The 16,122-nt window shown below is 39.3% G+C and overlaps 1 protein-coding gene across 4 annotated transcripts in view; it reads right to left on the bottom strand.

The window, feature by feature from the left end:
• Window positions 1–16,122, bottom strand: part of OFD1 (OFD1 centriole and centriolar satellite protein) — a 29,191-nt gene that overhangs the window by 940 nt on the left and 12,129 nt on the right. For all 4 annotated transcript variants that reach the window (XM_085211918.1, XM_085211923.1, XM_085211942.1 and 1 more), the window contains 8 exons: window positions 15,856–15,967; window positions 13,859–14,470; window positions 10,309–10,441; window positions 7,589–7,689; window positions 3,389–3,508; window positions 2,178–2,329; window positions 1,002–1,163; window positions 168–238 (listed from right to left, as the gene is read on the bottom strand). In XM_085211918.1, coding sequence (XP_085068044.1) covers window positions 168–238; window positions 1,002–1,163; window positions 2,178–2,329; window positions 3,389–3,508; window positions 7,589–7,689; window positions 10,309–10,441; window positions 13,859–14,470; window positions 15,856–15,967 — 1,463 coding nt within the window. The remainder of the gene's footprint in view (window positions 1–167; window positions 239–1,001; window positions 1,164–2,177; window positions 2,330–3,388; window positions 3,509–7,588; window positions 7,690–10,308; window positions 10,442–13,858; window positions 14,471–15,855; window positions 15,968–16,122) is intronic.

Genomic DNA, 16,122 nt, shown 5'->3' on the forward strand with positions numbered 1-16,122 from the left:
CTTACCTGTATGAAAATTGGGAGGATGCTCAGTTATTCCAATATTTTTATTTTTTATTACTAGCTTATTGCTTTTTATTTTGCTTTTTGAGAGGCAGATTTCTTCTTAGCGCTACTTCACGCTGTATTTATTAACAGAAGTCGTTAGAAGAAATGTGTGATCCTTACCTGTCATCCTTCTCGCTAGATGTGATTCCCTCTATGAGCGACACGTCCTGTATTTCTTCCTTTTTTGAATCCTGGCAGCCAAAGGAAAACACACTTTTTGTAACTGATTCTTAAATCAAGATTTAAGCGAGTAATAATTGCTTCTGCTCTTTAGGGCACCTAACTTGAAAATAAAAATCACTTGGAAGAGCCAGCTCATTTTTGCCAATGAACGACTGCATGCAGAATAACGGAGCTTTGGAAAAACAGTCTGGGATAGTGACTGAAGTGTGCAGCAGTTTGTCATCGAAGCTGTGTTTACCCAAGTTCTTGTTCTATCAGGCCACATTTCTCTTTCTGCCAGGCTGAATTCTGTCACAGATTCATAGAATGGCTTGGGTGGGAAGGGAACCCAAGGATCATCAAATTCCAGCCAAATTCCACAGGCAGGGCCTCCAACCTCTGGATCTGGCATTAGACCAGGCTGCCCAGGGCCCCATCCAACCTGGCCTTGAACACTTCCAGGGATGGGGCATCCACAGTCTCCCTGAGCAGCCTGTTCCAGCACCTCACCACTCTTTCTGCGAAGAAATTCCCCCTGACATCCAATCTAAACCTTCCATCCTCGAGCTGTCAATATGGTCAGCTGTGGTAGTGGAACGCAAACTGACCTTTATAGATCCAAACTGCTGCATTTTAATTAGGATTTCAAAATACCATATTTAAACACAGGATTTTAAAAATTGAGGGCATATTTATGCTAATACACTGATACCTAAAATATATACACACACACACACACACACACATATATATATATAAATACTTTGAGATCCCCCTTTTAAGAATAATCACCTCATGTGCCAGTTCCTGCTCCCTCCTCTGCTGAATTATTTTCATGTATTTTTCTAATGGGTTTGGAGTAGAATCCTTTACAACTTCTTCAACGCCAGAATTATTGCTTTCACATTTTTCTCCCTTATCTTCTTCATCTATTTTCATCGAGTCCTGGATCAACTTTAAGACAAAAAAAAAAAAAATCAAAATTAAATACTGATCAGGTCAAAAATTACCTTTACACCTAAACACTTGCAGGGCTTAACTTAGTGAAACGTGCCAGTGTAAACAGCATTACATCTGCTACATGCAGTTCAAGCTGAAATGTCAAATTCAAGAAAACCCTCTCTGTCTGGATGCCTCAAATGCTTTGAGGACTGAGGTCCTTCTCTCTATGGCTGAAGTGCATGGCTGAGGTGGACAACTGCATGTTGACTGAAGAAGATGAGCTGACACTGAGAGGCTGTGTAATTCACTGAATTAACTGAGGTCTTAAGAGTGGGAAGAGGAAGAAGAAAGGCAGGGGGGAACAAAAAAAAGAAACAATATACAGTACCCAAAGGGCCAGAACGCTATTTCAGTATGTGCTCATCAGTTCAAAAGGATTTAAACTCCATACAGTCTCCTTATAACCTCTGCTTCCCCATAGACATCCTAGTTAGGGTAGTTACCCTGATAAAGGCTAATGAAAAGATGGACATTCAGACGTTCTGGTGATGTCATACAGCAGCAAGTGCAGATCAGATAGATGACAAATGTATTGCTTGTCATCTGGTGACACTTGCATTCTCAATATGAAACTGTATGAACATGAATCATTAACATGAAGAATGGAATAAAAAGCATCCATTTCCAGTGGAAAAGTTACTTGACATAACAAGCTCTAGCTTGGATGATCGAGGCTGGATGTGGCTCTGGGCAGCCCGGTCTGGTGGTCGGCGACCCTGCACATAGCAGAGGGGTTGAAACTAGATGATCATTGTGGTCCTTTTCAACCCAGGCCATACTATGATTCTACGATTCTAGCAAGATCCTTTGGTTAGGTTAGACATACAAATGCATTAAAGAACTTTGTCTCTACTACTTTCGTCTAAAAAGAATAAAATCTATTTCTAACCAACATCTATTTTAACATCTAAAATAATATGGCAGTACAAAGCCCCATTACTGTCAGAAATTAAAATATTTAATCACCGTCTCGTTCTTCAGCTCTTCCGTTTCATTTTGCTCCCTTTCCCCTGTTCCCTGTTGTTCTCCCTCTCTCCTTTCTTCTCCGGCCTTCTTCTCCTCTTCCCAGTGTTTGTCTTCTGTATTTTGTTCTTCAGTCTCTCTTTGATCCAACACAGCTGCGAAAAATTATTTCAACCTCTCTGATATGATTTATATATACTTCTGTAATCTACTACAGTAGCACTCAGGTAAGTTACAGGTTCCTGGATAGCATTAAGGGTAAATGAAAAACAACTGGATTTTCTTTCCTTTTTTTTCTTTTTTTTTTTTCAATACGTACACCACAGTTATCTATCTGGCAGCGTTTTTTTCCACTTCAATACATTTCAGCCTGATGTATGACTGCCCAAGAATTGAACGGGAGAGCCCGAGTGGGGGCTGCAGAGCTGACAAATGTCTCTCTGCAATTCTCATTCCAATCTTGAACTTTCTCATTAAATCTCTTACCTTACAGCCCATGCTATACCCTTTCCCTCTCAGCAATGTGGTTGGATCTAATTCTTTATAAAGCAAAGTACTTTAAAAATCTCTTAACATTACTGCAGGACGGACTGCCTATGTGACCAGTATATTGAAAAGCCACATAAGTGGAACAGCATTCAGATGGCAATTTGATGGGCAAACCAAAAACTGGGCAACGTTAGAAGCTAGCAAGCTCTTATCTAAATAAAAATAATTACAGTGTTGCTATCCAGCACAATTAGAAAAGCTGCATATGCTGCACTGAAATCACCTCCATCCACCCAAAGAATTAAATCAGCATTGTGATAATGCAGTTTGTGAACGGAGTTCAAGAGGAAAAAAAGGAATAGACCACACATACAGTACAGAAAATACCCAAGAACAGAGACAATATTATATAATCATTCCAAAAAAAGGTGAAAAGAAAAATTAAAATCCTCTCTGGAAAAGTTGGAGAAAGAAGGGAGGGGAGGAGACAGTATAAAAATCTTTTAATTAAAAACACGTTTAACCAAAATTAGGGCAACAAAAGTCATCTTCGTGGAGTAAAGCAAAAGAAAACATTCCTTCTTCTTTACTGCATAACGCTTTTGGGATAAGTTTTCAATCACTTCAGCACCCAGACCTACAGAACGTTCAATATTTAGCTTTTTGTTTTGCGCAGTTGACATCTAAAAGGGGCATTCACTTTTGTTTCTGAGCTGAGAACTCACTCAAGTCCTGCGGAGAAGTGGCTGTTGCTCGCACAGTGGCTGTGACATGGTTTCCATTGACAGTGTCCCCAGATGGATGCAAGACATCACTTTCACACTGCTCTGGAATGTCCCCCTGATCTGGAGAAGAAATGCAAACAATGGCTTCATTATTCTGCAATCACAATAGCGGAGCAAAGGAATGGACACAAAGTGTGGGAATGGCTGCGTTAGAGCTCATAAATATAAGCACTAATTGAGCATTTTCCTTCCAACTTGACCATGTCCCTGAGGATGAAGAATTATCACAGGCTGTGCTTGCTTATTTAATTACCGAATTGTTAGTTTTTAAATTAGCTATTGGAACGCATCTGTTTATGAAGCCAAAACAGAATCATGAATAAATATATAATAGAAAACCAAAATGTTTTCGTTTCTTTACATAATCGTGACACGGATCGCAGAAAAATTACATATCCAAACTTAACTCATCCACTTCAAGAACATAAAACAACTTTTAATTACTTTATCGCATATTTTATTAGGATCCTTGCCTTCTTCAGGGCACAGGATGGATAATGTTAACTCAAATACTCTGCATTATACTTTCACGTGTGAAAAATGGCTCTGAATAAAAAAAAAAAAAAGGCAACTGCTGTACTTCCCCCTATTGTACTCAATTCCATCTTCATAATTTTTGCAAAATGCACAAACTGCTATTATCCCAGCATTACAGGAGACTGCAAAACGTTGCCACTTGTAGTGGGCAGCCAACCCAAAATACACAGAACCATTTTTCCAAACATTTCATGTAACGCAGTACAGATACCTCACGTATATCCTTACGTTTTGGCTCAAGGCCAGAGAATATAAATGTTCCATCTTTCAGATATTATCGAGGTTTCAAACATTTTTCGACGCTGCAGTAAATACTGAAGTCTTTTGTATGATGACAACACATCCAAACTGAGCAGTCTCTCTCTCTCAGCGTGATCTGAATCTCTTCAATTAAAATTATTGCACAGGAATTTTAGACGAATGCATCACAGAAAAGTTATGCTGAAGTGCCAGCCTAGCACTGGTATCATAGAATGGCTTCGGCTGGAAAGGACCTCAAGGATCATGAAGCTCCAACCCCCCTGCCACAGGCAGGGCTTCCAACCTCTACATTTAATGCTAAACCAGGCTGCCCAGGGCCCCATCCAACCTGGCCTTGAGCACCTCCAGGGACAGGGCATCCACAACCTCTCTGGTATGGGTGAGAATATTTTCAGCTTTTTACACAAGCAACAAGAGGTGCTATCAGCTTTGCCGAGGCAACTCAATTCCGTCTGTTTTACATAAGACCATAATAATGAATTATTACACTCAAAACAAAATGTTTTCCTTTATTATTTCTCTTCCTCCTCTCTTCAGGTTTAAATTATAAGGTTTTCAACAGCAAAATTATTCCCCTGTGAAGCATCACTATGTTTCAGGGTATTTGCAATGTTGAAATAGATAAAAAAGAATCCTATCACAAACAGGTTCTGGTTAAATATTAACATCTAATTTCTATTTCTAATTTCTAGAAGTCTGTTGACTGCATAAGCAGGAAAAACAGACAAAACAGTACAGTATGAACCACGGTTAGTGTGCAGTGAAAAAAAATACAAACTTCCTCATACGTATTCATTCCTTTCTGTAAGGATGGACAGAAAGAGATGCATTACATCCTTAAGACTAGCAAGTAACTAAAAGTAATTGCAGCCAACACCCAACCAGTTCTTGCTAAAGCTCCGTCTCAAATACAGCGAGAGTGTCCAAATGGTGGATAGGCCTCCCCATAACACTGAGGTGAGATGTGCAGTATGGTTGAGCAGCAGGGAGGAGAGCAGACGAAGAACACATCAGGTGACCTTGCCAAGGGTTATATCTCCTCTCTATCCGCAAAGCCCCCTGAGGTGTGTAGTTCTTCTTCTCTTCTGGACAGGTGCCCAGAACTGGAGCATTAACAGTTTAACTCCCAGTGCACTACATGATGTTGTGATGTGGAATATCGATAACCAGAAATCATAAAACCATGACAAGCTCACTCAAAGTATGGCTACGAGGCTTTCCACATTCTCTTCTGTCACCTTAAAACCATAGAATCATAGAACGGTTTGGGCTGAAGGGACCTTTAAGATCACCTAGTTCCAACCTCCTGCTATAGGCAGGGACACCTCCCACTAGACCAGGTTGCTCACAGCCCCATCCAGCCTGGCCTTGAATTCCTCCAGGGATGGGGCATTCACAACCTCTCTGGGCAACCTGTTCCAGTGTCTCACCACCCTCATGGTAAAGAGCTTCTTCCTAACATGTAGTCAGAATCTATCCTCTTCCAGTTTAAAACCACTTCCCTTCATCCTGCCTCTTACACACTCTTCAAAAAAGTCCCTTCCCAGCTTTCCTGTAAGCCCCTTCAGGTACTGGAAGGCCACTTTAAAGTTCCCTAGGAGCGTTTTCTTCTTCAGGCTGAAGAGCCCCAGCTCTCTCAGCCTGTCCTCACAGGAGAGATGCTCCAGCCCTCTGATCATCTTCATGGCCCTCCTCTGGACCCACTCCAACAGCTCCTTGTGTCGGGGGCCCCATACTCTGTGGTATCTCCTTCACTCCATTGATTTTTCCTTTGTACTCTAACCAACTTCCTTTCTTCCCCTCTCATATCTTATGTACTATGTTTACTTGGATTTTACATTCTTCCCTTTAGTTTCTCCCGATTACTGTCCCCAGTTTTTTAGCCACTCTGATTTCCCTTCTAGATCAAGCGAATTCAGGCAGTCTGACTCAACTAAAGTACTGTTAATTTAGAAATCACTGATATAGGCAAATTCATAATATCATTCCTACTGACTACCATGTGCCAATGAATGATACAGTGGTAATAAGTTATATGGGCACAGCAGGTACTCAGGCCCAGCTGCAAAGAAAATGCCAGTCCACTCACATATGTGACACACGTAAAATTGAAATGTGTTCTTAAAAATCTCTAATGTGAAAGCAACTTGAGAAAACACACCAGTGAAGCATATTTTCTTGAAACTCAGTTGTTCTCTGTCTTCCATATAACAACCAGCTCTTCACTATCAGTTCGTGAATGATGTGTGATTCAATGACATCTGTCAGTCTCAAGACTTTATAGACATAGATGAATTTTGGAAATGAGGAAGGTGTTAAAACATACTATTCACATCCTTCTCACTGATAATTTTACTTAAATTAAACTCATGTTTCCATAGGAGATGAAGCTGCTCAGGCCCACCATTAATAGGTTCTTCAAATGCTGAGAAACTAGGAAATTAAGCCCATAACTGTGCTTCTATTTCTGTCTTCATACATAAATGGCAATAAAGAACATTAACTTTTATTATTCTCTTTTTTCTACCATACCTTGCTTACGCATGAAATTTTCTACAACTGACTTCAGTGCATAAAAAAAACATTCCTGCAGCACACAACATGAAACACAACACAGTGACAGAATTCCCTCTGCCAGCAAAGTTGATAAAAAAATTTAAACAAACAAATAAATAAAAAGATACAAATTGTGTTTCAGAAACTTAACCATGTTCCAAACACACTCTAAGATGCTGACTAATGCCAAAACAATTTCAAAAGTTCCTTGCACATTCATATATACTTCAAAATTAACTTCTAACTCATAACCTAAGCCTCAGTTACTGAAGGAAAACTCAACAAGAGCAGTAATAGCTCCAGAAAAGTATCTGCAGAACACAACATGGTAATACTGCTCCAATATTGTCAATGAAAAACACTCCTTGTGATTTTGTTTTACGCAGCAAATACAATAAGGCCTCAGGTTTGCTTACAAACTTAGCATGCTTTCCTTAAAACAAACCAACAAGCAAAAACCCTCACAATTTTAAAGCATTCTGAAGCAAGTGTTAGACTGACACGCACTAGTCAGAACAAGGTTATGCAAGAGTTCTGAACAAGAACGTTCCCAAATTTCAAAACCAACTAGAATTTAGCATCTATTTATTACTCCGCACCCTCTTCTAAAGATGCAAGTAAGAAGAAAAAGAACTCATCACCTGAGCCAGTTTCTTGTTCCTTATTTCCAGCATGAGCTGGAATTTCTCCTTTCCAGTTACAGTTTTAAACTGTCAAGACAGTTGTCTTGCAACTCTCAAGCCCTACGGTGTTAAATAAACTGTCTAAAATTGCACTAAAACTTACATTCAAGAGGAGAAACGTGCTCTTCAAGGTCCTCATATACTAGTTTCTCTGGTTTGGGACTATCACTCAAATCTCGGTTATCTATCCGTTGATTCTGAAGTCTGAAAGAAGGAGGAAGAAGGTAAATAACTGAAAATACAACTTTTAAGCAAAAAGCAGTTTGAGGTTTAAATACAGGTTTACTTACACGCACAGCAACCCATTTAACCATACGTAAAAACTCATGCAAACAAAACGCTGCAGATTTCTGCCTCCAAAGTTATGGTAGTAAATACACTTCTCTAACTTCTACTGAATGACAGCCCTCTGCTACAAGGCACTGCCCCCACAGCCTTTCCCCAAGACCTACACATGACATAAAGGCATTGGACTGAAACAATAGAAATGCAACAATGTGACACGCAGTCAATTGAAATTCAAAACAAAAACAAAAACAAAAATTGCCTCCTTTTGGCTCTGTGTTCAACTAATTCCCACTTCGATGTCATTTTAACAGATGTGTTTGAAATGTATTAGGATTATGTGTCTGGCAAAACATATACGCAGGGGTGAAAATTCAATAAGAAATGGGGTTAGTGCCCTCATTCTAAATCCCCGTTTATCTAATCAGAAAGATGATGTGAAAGAACGGGATCTCCCACGTGACCTTTCTGCTAAACTGACCAGAATCTGAATAGCAAAAGTAGTGCAGGTCACCAATTCATCAGCGGTGCTGTATAAAGGAGCTTACTACACACCAGCTGTTGCTTTTCACCCTTCCATAAATACGTTTGTGCTTAGAATTTCTAAGCAGTTCAGGCCTTCCATAGGGCTAAAAGCAGAGAACGAAAAAACCATATCCCTATAGTGAGACATATTCAGTACAAGCTGGTAGGCTGCCCCATTTACACCAAATAAATCGCAAGAGTTAAGCTCAAAATGACCATTAAGCTACAAACAAAAAGCAACCAACACCATCTTAACTACTTTGTTAGTGCATAAAATTACTTTAAGCCTAAAACCACTATCAAGCCTCAGTCAGCTTCAGCCATATATGAAAAAGGAACGGTCAGATTATTCGTCTGCCTTATAACCCCAGTCTTCCTGTCTGTATTTACTGGTTTCTTTCATACTGCTCATATTTTGAAATATAAATAAACAAGGTCCTGATCAGAGAAGCAGTTGTTCTTCCCCACTGACAGAAGTCAAACTTAATGGTTTACTGGTGTTATAACAGCATCTTTTCTTTTCACTTAGGTTCCCATCATCACTTAAAATCTGCAGGTCATAAAACTAATCCCACAGTAGACATCAGTAATGTGGCTTTTGCCTATAATGGGAGTAAGTGGAGAAGCCCACACATGGCACTTCTCAAATACTTAAAGCGACAGAAAATAGCCCAATGCACAAAAACCCTCCAAAATCCTATACAAAACAACATTTTCCCTTTAAAGATGTCTTGGGAAAGCAGGAAGTCCGAGAAAGCTATTGGGACCACACATCCCTCATCTGTCACAAGGAACCCAAGAAAGCAGCCACCACCCACCGCCTATTCTCTGTAACACAACTCGGTCATACTGCTTACTGTTCCCACAGTGGATTCTTTTTGTAGTTCAAACTCTCCAACGCCCTTCAAAGAAGTACGTTTCCTCACAGCATTGGAGCATTTTCCCATAAAACCCTAACATGTAAGTTACCACTCAACATCCCCTTTCTAAGTTCTGTCACAGCAGTACAGCAAACCTGATGCACGCTGGAGAAAATGTGAATGACCAGACAAAGGAGAGCCACGGGAAGGCAAACACCAACGTCAGAATTAATCTCACAGCCCCCAAAAATTTCAATAGCTTCTTTTCCAGGCCAAAAACATAAAGGCTCTTCCGAAATTCTAACTACAGGAGAGACTGTCTCTACACTAAATGCATATTAAGCAAGAAAATAAGAGCCCTACGAATGACCACTAGAGCTGCCCTAGCACAACCATCTTTCTACAGCAATAAAGTCTGGAACGATGGCAAGCAAGACACTGATTCAAGTGTCTTTTCCTAGGAAACGACACATCAGATACTAAACAGTTGAGCTTTTACTGAAGAATCAAGATTTTCAGTCTTGGAAAGTGGAGGCACTTGTAAGCACTAGTTACAGAAGAAGACTCTAAAGAGTCAACTGTCTTATGAAATGAGGTTTGTTTTCATGTTAGTCGACAACATCAGCAGAAATTACTGTTAGTCTTATCAGGTTCATACTTACACGGATGATGCAGAAGCCCACTAAAGAGTCACATCTGTCAAATCCCATGAAAGCTCATGAGAGCAAACTGCTAGAATTACATTTACATCAACTTGTTTCCCATAATTTATTAGCAATGAATCTTCTATTCAGCTGCCTGAAAGTGGCTTACTGTGTAAGGAAATAAAATCAAACAGAAGGCCTAACTGACACTATAGATTTACATCCTGCAGCGTTTTTGAAACATGATGACCCACACCACACTTTGTTTTAAAGAACAGCATCCGAAGCATTCAAAAGTTCATCAGAACACCGATACATGAAAAGTTTTAAATGGAAAACGTGAAAGGGAGAGGATATTCTAAGGATGGAAATGTTACACACCTTTAGAAAAGTTATGAGATAAAATTCATGGTTTGTTTGAATTGTAAAAGCAGCTACCACCATGAAGTTTTGTGGGTTTTTTTCTCCTTAAAAAGCAGGTTAAAATGTTGCTTTGTAAATGAAATTACCTAATTTTCTCTCCATGACTGGATGGTGAGGAAGAAAGAGACTCAGAACGTGAAAGAATGCGTGGCTTTGAAATAGGAGAAAACACCTGATCAACACTCTGCTGGGAAGAGGCAAGGTACGAGTCACTGGCGCCTGCACAATAAGAAAAAAACAAAACACAAATTGTATTAATCATTTATTCATCCTTCGACTTGCCAGATAAGCCTGGTTTCCACAAACCATGTATAACTGCAATGTGCATGCACTACCACTGCAGGGCTGCTAACATCCAATTCTGTAAGCAATATGAATTTTCTCGTACTGTTTCTTTCCAGCAGTGTAGGATTTGACAAAAACAGAGCAAGTTTGTCTGGAAAACAGAGTTTGGCACTTCAGATCTGCTGGTGACACAAAAGCACCCTCCCTGCCTGCCCCTTCTCCTTCCTCTTACAAACAAACAACATTTCAATTTTTTAAATTACTTTTAAGCAGTGCTGCCTTTAAAGAAATCATTTTCTCATGTCTACAGCTACCCAAGTCCTGTTTCTAATTTTTTTTTCCCCTTGTAGTTGAATTCTCCTCTACAATACTTTGCTATCATAAATTTTCTGCTCACGAGGCCTATGATTAACAGCTCCCCATAATACTTTCCTGTTCCTCACAAAATCCAACCTTTGTGCCAAATACCTAAGAATTTCTCCCATACTGGGCATCAAGTGAAGACGTGGCTGATCTGTATTTTAAGCTAGCTATGTGCATACTAGACCAGAAAAAGAGAATGCTTGACGTCTCTCAAAGGCTATTCTTCATTAGGAAACAAAGAGGAGCATTCATTTTCTACAGATTAATGAAAATGGATGATAAAGGAAAGAAGAAAAATTTTGAAGATCTTATCCCCTTACCAAGGGTTGTTATCAGGGAAGGATGCCACAGACTGTATAACAGGAGAAGCCTTGAGCTTCCATGGAAACCAAGGCAAAAAAACTAACAATGCCTTAAAAAGGCTTTTAATGAAGCTTGCAAATGGTAGAATTATAAAAGTAAAGAATCATTAATGTTGGAAAAGACCACTCAGATTATCTATTCCAACTGTCCACCTACCACCAATACCATCCACTAACCACGTTCCTCAGTGCCACACCTACACAGTTCTTAAACACCTCCAGGGACGGTGACTCCACCACCTCCCTGGGCAGCCTGTAACACTGTCCCACCACTCTTTCTGAGAAGAAATTTTTTTCCTAACATCTGATCTGAACCTCCCCTGGTGGAACTTGAGGCCATCACCTCCCATCTTATCGCTATTACCTGGGAGAAGAGGCCAATTTCCACCTCACCACAGCCTTCTTTCAGGCAGTTGTACAGCAATGAGGTCTCCCCTGAGCCTCTTTTCCAGACAGAACAATCCCCAGATTCCTGGGGATAGTTGCTCCCCATAAGACCTGTGCTCCAGACCCCTCACAGCTTTGTTGTCCTTCTCTGGGCATGCTCCAGGGCCCCTATGACTTTCATATTTATTTGCACTCATGTATCCTTTGTGTTACTTTTTGCACTTCCTGATACTTAAGAGCTACAGGATCAATCTGCACTGATGTCTCACTATAAATGTCTCTCTTTCTAATTTGAATAGTCTGTTGTCCAAATTGCCAAATAACTTGCAGCTCATCTTTTCTTTCAGCATCTTCACAACACACTTTGTCACCAGTTTCCTTAGCTTTTTAAAAAAGGCTTTCTTCTTCTAAATCCATTGTCCCACTATTTATTTCTTCTTGAAAATGAAAATTTCATCTAAAAATCTCTACTTCTCTACTCATTCTCCTGCTTTCTGAAACAAAAATCTATTTCAAAACACACTCCAGGAACTCATGCTTTTGTCATGCAGTAGTGCTTTAACAGATAAGTAAGTAACAATAGAAGACAGGTCCACCCCTCCATGATAAAAGAAATAAAAAATAGTCATTTATTTGCTTCAACCTTCACAACACTGTGACAAATGGGATGCTGTTAATTCTGCAAGCAGACAGTAGCTCAACAGACAAACAAATAAATAAATAAATGAGGGGGGAGAGAGAGAGGGAGAGAGAGAGAAAATAGTTAATATACTTAGCAAAGTTGGAGGTGGCAAGACCTGATGAAGTTTATCTGAAGAATTCAGGAATGTACTGAAGAAACCACATATTTTTTCTTTTTAAACTGCCGGAGGAGTTTAAAAACAAGGAGAGCCACAATAGTTCAGATGCAGCATATTTCCAAGAGCGTCTGTTATTAAATGTTTGGAAACAGGAAAATGAGAACAGGGATATCTCGCCTCTGGCCACAAACCCCTGCCACCACCAGCTTCCAGGCCCTCCAAATAGGGATGTTTTATTTTCCCATTTAGTTCTGTTGCCACAGAAGCAATAAATTCCACAAATTATTCATGATATGAAGAAGTACTTCCTTCTGTTTTCTTTAAACATCGTAGGATTCTGTGGTCTGTGAAGCAATGATCAATCAGTCCCTTTCTGCCCCTTCCACATCACTCAGTGCTCTCCATATTTTCCACTAGCTCACCTCAGCCAACACTTTTCCAAACTTAGCTGCCCTTCTCGTGTTTCTTTTATACAGAAGCTGTCCTTAGTATTTTTGTTAGTATTTTTTTCATTCTATCGAATCCATTTTGATATAGAGCGACAAGAATTGCATGATTCAAGAAGCAGATGTACTGCAGATTTGAAACAGAAGAACATGTTTTCTTCAAAATCTTCAATTGTATTCTATTTCACTCGCTCTTCTGAGTACTTAAAAAAAAGTTACTGAACAATTCTTAGGCACTAATAGCAAATTACAATATTCCAAACTCAAGAGCAAGCACTAATCCTTTCTCCCTCACAACTGCTCAGGAATACGGATGACAATGCCACAGCCAATAGAATAAAAGCAAATCCACACCTTTCAGGTTGGAAAAGAGAATCTGATGGAAGCCAGATGATGCAGCTTCTGCTGTGCATGTGAAACTGCAAGAACTACATGAAAAGATAAGAATACAGATGGAAGATTAATCACCATTAACCACTTCTACTAGTTTCCAAAGTAGTTATACTGAATAGCAACTTTTGAAACAATCTCTGCATGTAATTGGATTACACGTGTTGTGAATGAGATGAAATAGCCTTATCTTTAAAACTACCTGAACTAAGAGCAGTGCACGCAACCTCCCTCCATGTATTTCCTCCATGTTTCCATAAAGAATGGATATTCCTAACAGCTAGCACATTCTGTCTCTGACTTTCTCTGACACCGGGCAGCACTTCTGTGCTTTGCAGGTGATGGAGCACTAACCCAGGCTGCTCAGAGGCTGCAGTCTCCTCCCTGGAGATCTCCAAAAGCCACCTGCATGTGGGGATGGCACTCTGCTCTGGGTGTCCAGCTGGGGTAGGGGCTGGAGCAGGTGACCCCTGCTAAGGGGCAGCTATGACTGTCCTGCTGCTTAGAAAATAAACTGATAAATGAAAGACAACCAGTGCTAAATCTTTCTGAGTCATGCAAGAGGAACTCCAATCAGATCCCATAATAATGATTGTAACTTACCATCTGAACGGTTCTTGTTATTGAGAACTCTTTCCAATTTGTAAACAGGAGTAGAAGAACGGCATTTAGAAGGAGGCACTCCTTTGTGTGGTGGTGTTGAAGGATTTTTAAAGGCATCAGGCTGCCCGTGTCTTCCAATGTATTTTTCTCCTCTTGGACTGCTCAGAGGAGAATGCTGGGAATCAGGATTATCCTCCAAAAGTTCACACTGCGTAGTCAAGGGGACTCTACTAACAGCACACTGGAGAAGTAAAGGGGACTGCATCTTTCTTGGTGTTCTGCTTGCAGCTGTATCCTGTATTATCCTATGCTGGTAGTTTCTGTAGGCTTCTTCCAAATACTCTGCCTCTTTTTCTAGTTCTTTTATTCTAGCCCAGGTTTGCGCCATGCACTCCAGATCAGAATCTGGAGAAGCACTACGTGTCTGTAACTGCTGGTGACAGCCAGCTCTTGCCACAGCACTTCCCTTGACGACATCACTCACAATGGGATTCTTCAGGAATATGCTATCTGTATAAATATCAGGAGGTACAATCCTATCATCAACGAGGTCAATGACAGAGCGATCAACGAGCGAAGGCTTGGGATTCCGATACACTTCATTTTCCAGAGCTTCCAGATCAAGAATGTGAGTGACAGTTAAGACAAAGAGAGAGACCCATAACTCATCAGAAGTAATAACACATGGCACTTTCTTTCGTCAAAATAATTTTAAAATGGATTTATTCAAATTTCGAGAATTCAATGTACTGGTTTTGAATGTATTTTTTTGCATAGCTGCAAATTATCAATTTAATTACCTTCAGATGTAATTCCTCCATGTAGAACTCTATCTTATAAACATATTCTAATTAAACAGTTTTTTTGTTGTCATTAATTCAACTGGGTTTAGAAAAGGAAATAAAATGTCACCCCTTTGGATGCAGTATATCCAATCACATTATAACAGGGTGCAGGACACAAGTTAGGTTAAAAGTCTGCCTCTATTTAGATCAAAAAGAAATTAGGAAAAAGTAACCCAACACATACAAATGGATTATTAAAATAATAAAAACATAAAAAGTATTCCTCAAAAATATCTGTTACATTTATATTTTCAGAACTGTCAGCTTCCTGCTTTGCCTGCTTGTTTCAGTATCCCCTGAAGACCCATCTTTCTAAGCAAAATTACCACATTTTTTTTATTCTATCTAAAAGGTTCTTCAGTAAAATTATTAAGATGCTGGAAAATAGAATTCCAAGCAGAATTTCTTCATTAAATTAAAATACATTTGTTATTTTGACACTAATGAATGTCAGATTACAAACAGTACTGGTAGTTATACCATATATGAAAACATACATATTATTCTAGTTTATAATAGAAAGCATTGCACGTACTGAACTATGATGCAACATATTCTATGCAATGTATAATCACTGTAGAATTTGATTCTAGGTTTTTAATTTATTTACACGTGTACCGAAAATGAAAGTTATCATGCTTGATAGCAGCAACTTGACAGGCATCTTTAGAATTACATTTCTTCAGCAGACTGAATTGCCTTACAAAATGTATTTGCCTTCCTAATGTCTGTGCGAGGTGCTTAAGTTATTAGTTTTGGCAACAACTATTTAAAAGTTAGATTTAAATTGTGAGCGATGAAATACAAATATTCTTACTATGAACATTCCTGAACCAAAATGCATTAAAACACAATTCACTGTGAAAAAACAAAGGTGATTATGTTATCACCAGACATTAATGTCTTTATCTTGAGTTGAAACAGAGACAATAAAAAGAACGTAAGTGTTCCAAGAAGAACATTTTTCTCTTCCTCCTATGTGTTTATTTTCTGAAAGTGCAGTTGTAAGGCTTTTAAACTGATCTTAATTTTAAACTTGAAACACACTCCACGGCAATATTTTAACTGAAGGATTTTCTCAGAATCTGGAAGTTCTTACATTGATTAGGTAAGCAAACTTCACAAAGGACTTCTTTAGAACAAGACACAAACCTGCCTGTGTTTGTTTCAACTGTAGTTTCAGATCTTCAACCTGCACATTTAACTTCCTGACAGTAGCTTCAGAGTCCAACAACTGGGCCTTTAACAGGGCAGAACGCTCAACCTAAAGCAGATCCAGAGGAAAAAAGAGAGAGTAATTCTTAAAAGTAGAATAATCTGAACAGTTTGAATGCTCATTTCTTTCTAAGTGTTCTTCAGGTCCAGCAAAACCTGTGAAAGTCAGCACTGACAACTTAATGGCTTGAAAAGACTTACTCG

Source organism: Meleagris gallopavo, chromosome 1 (genome assembly GCF_905368555.1).
Source record: "Meleagris gallopavo chromosome 1, MGAL_WU_HG_1.1, whole genome shotgun sequence".
Classification (NCBI taxonomy): domain Eukaryota; kingdom Metazoa; phylum Chordata; class Aves; order Galliformes; family Phasianidae; genus Meleagris; species Meleagris gallopavo.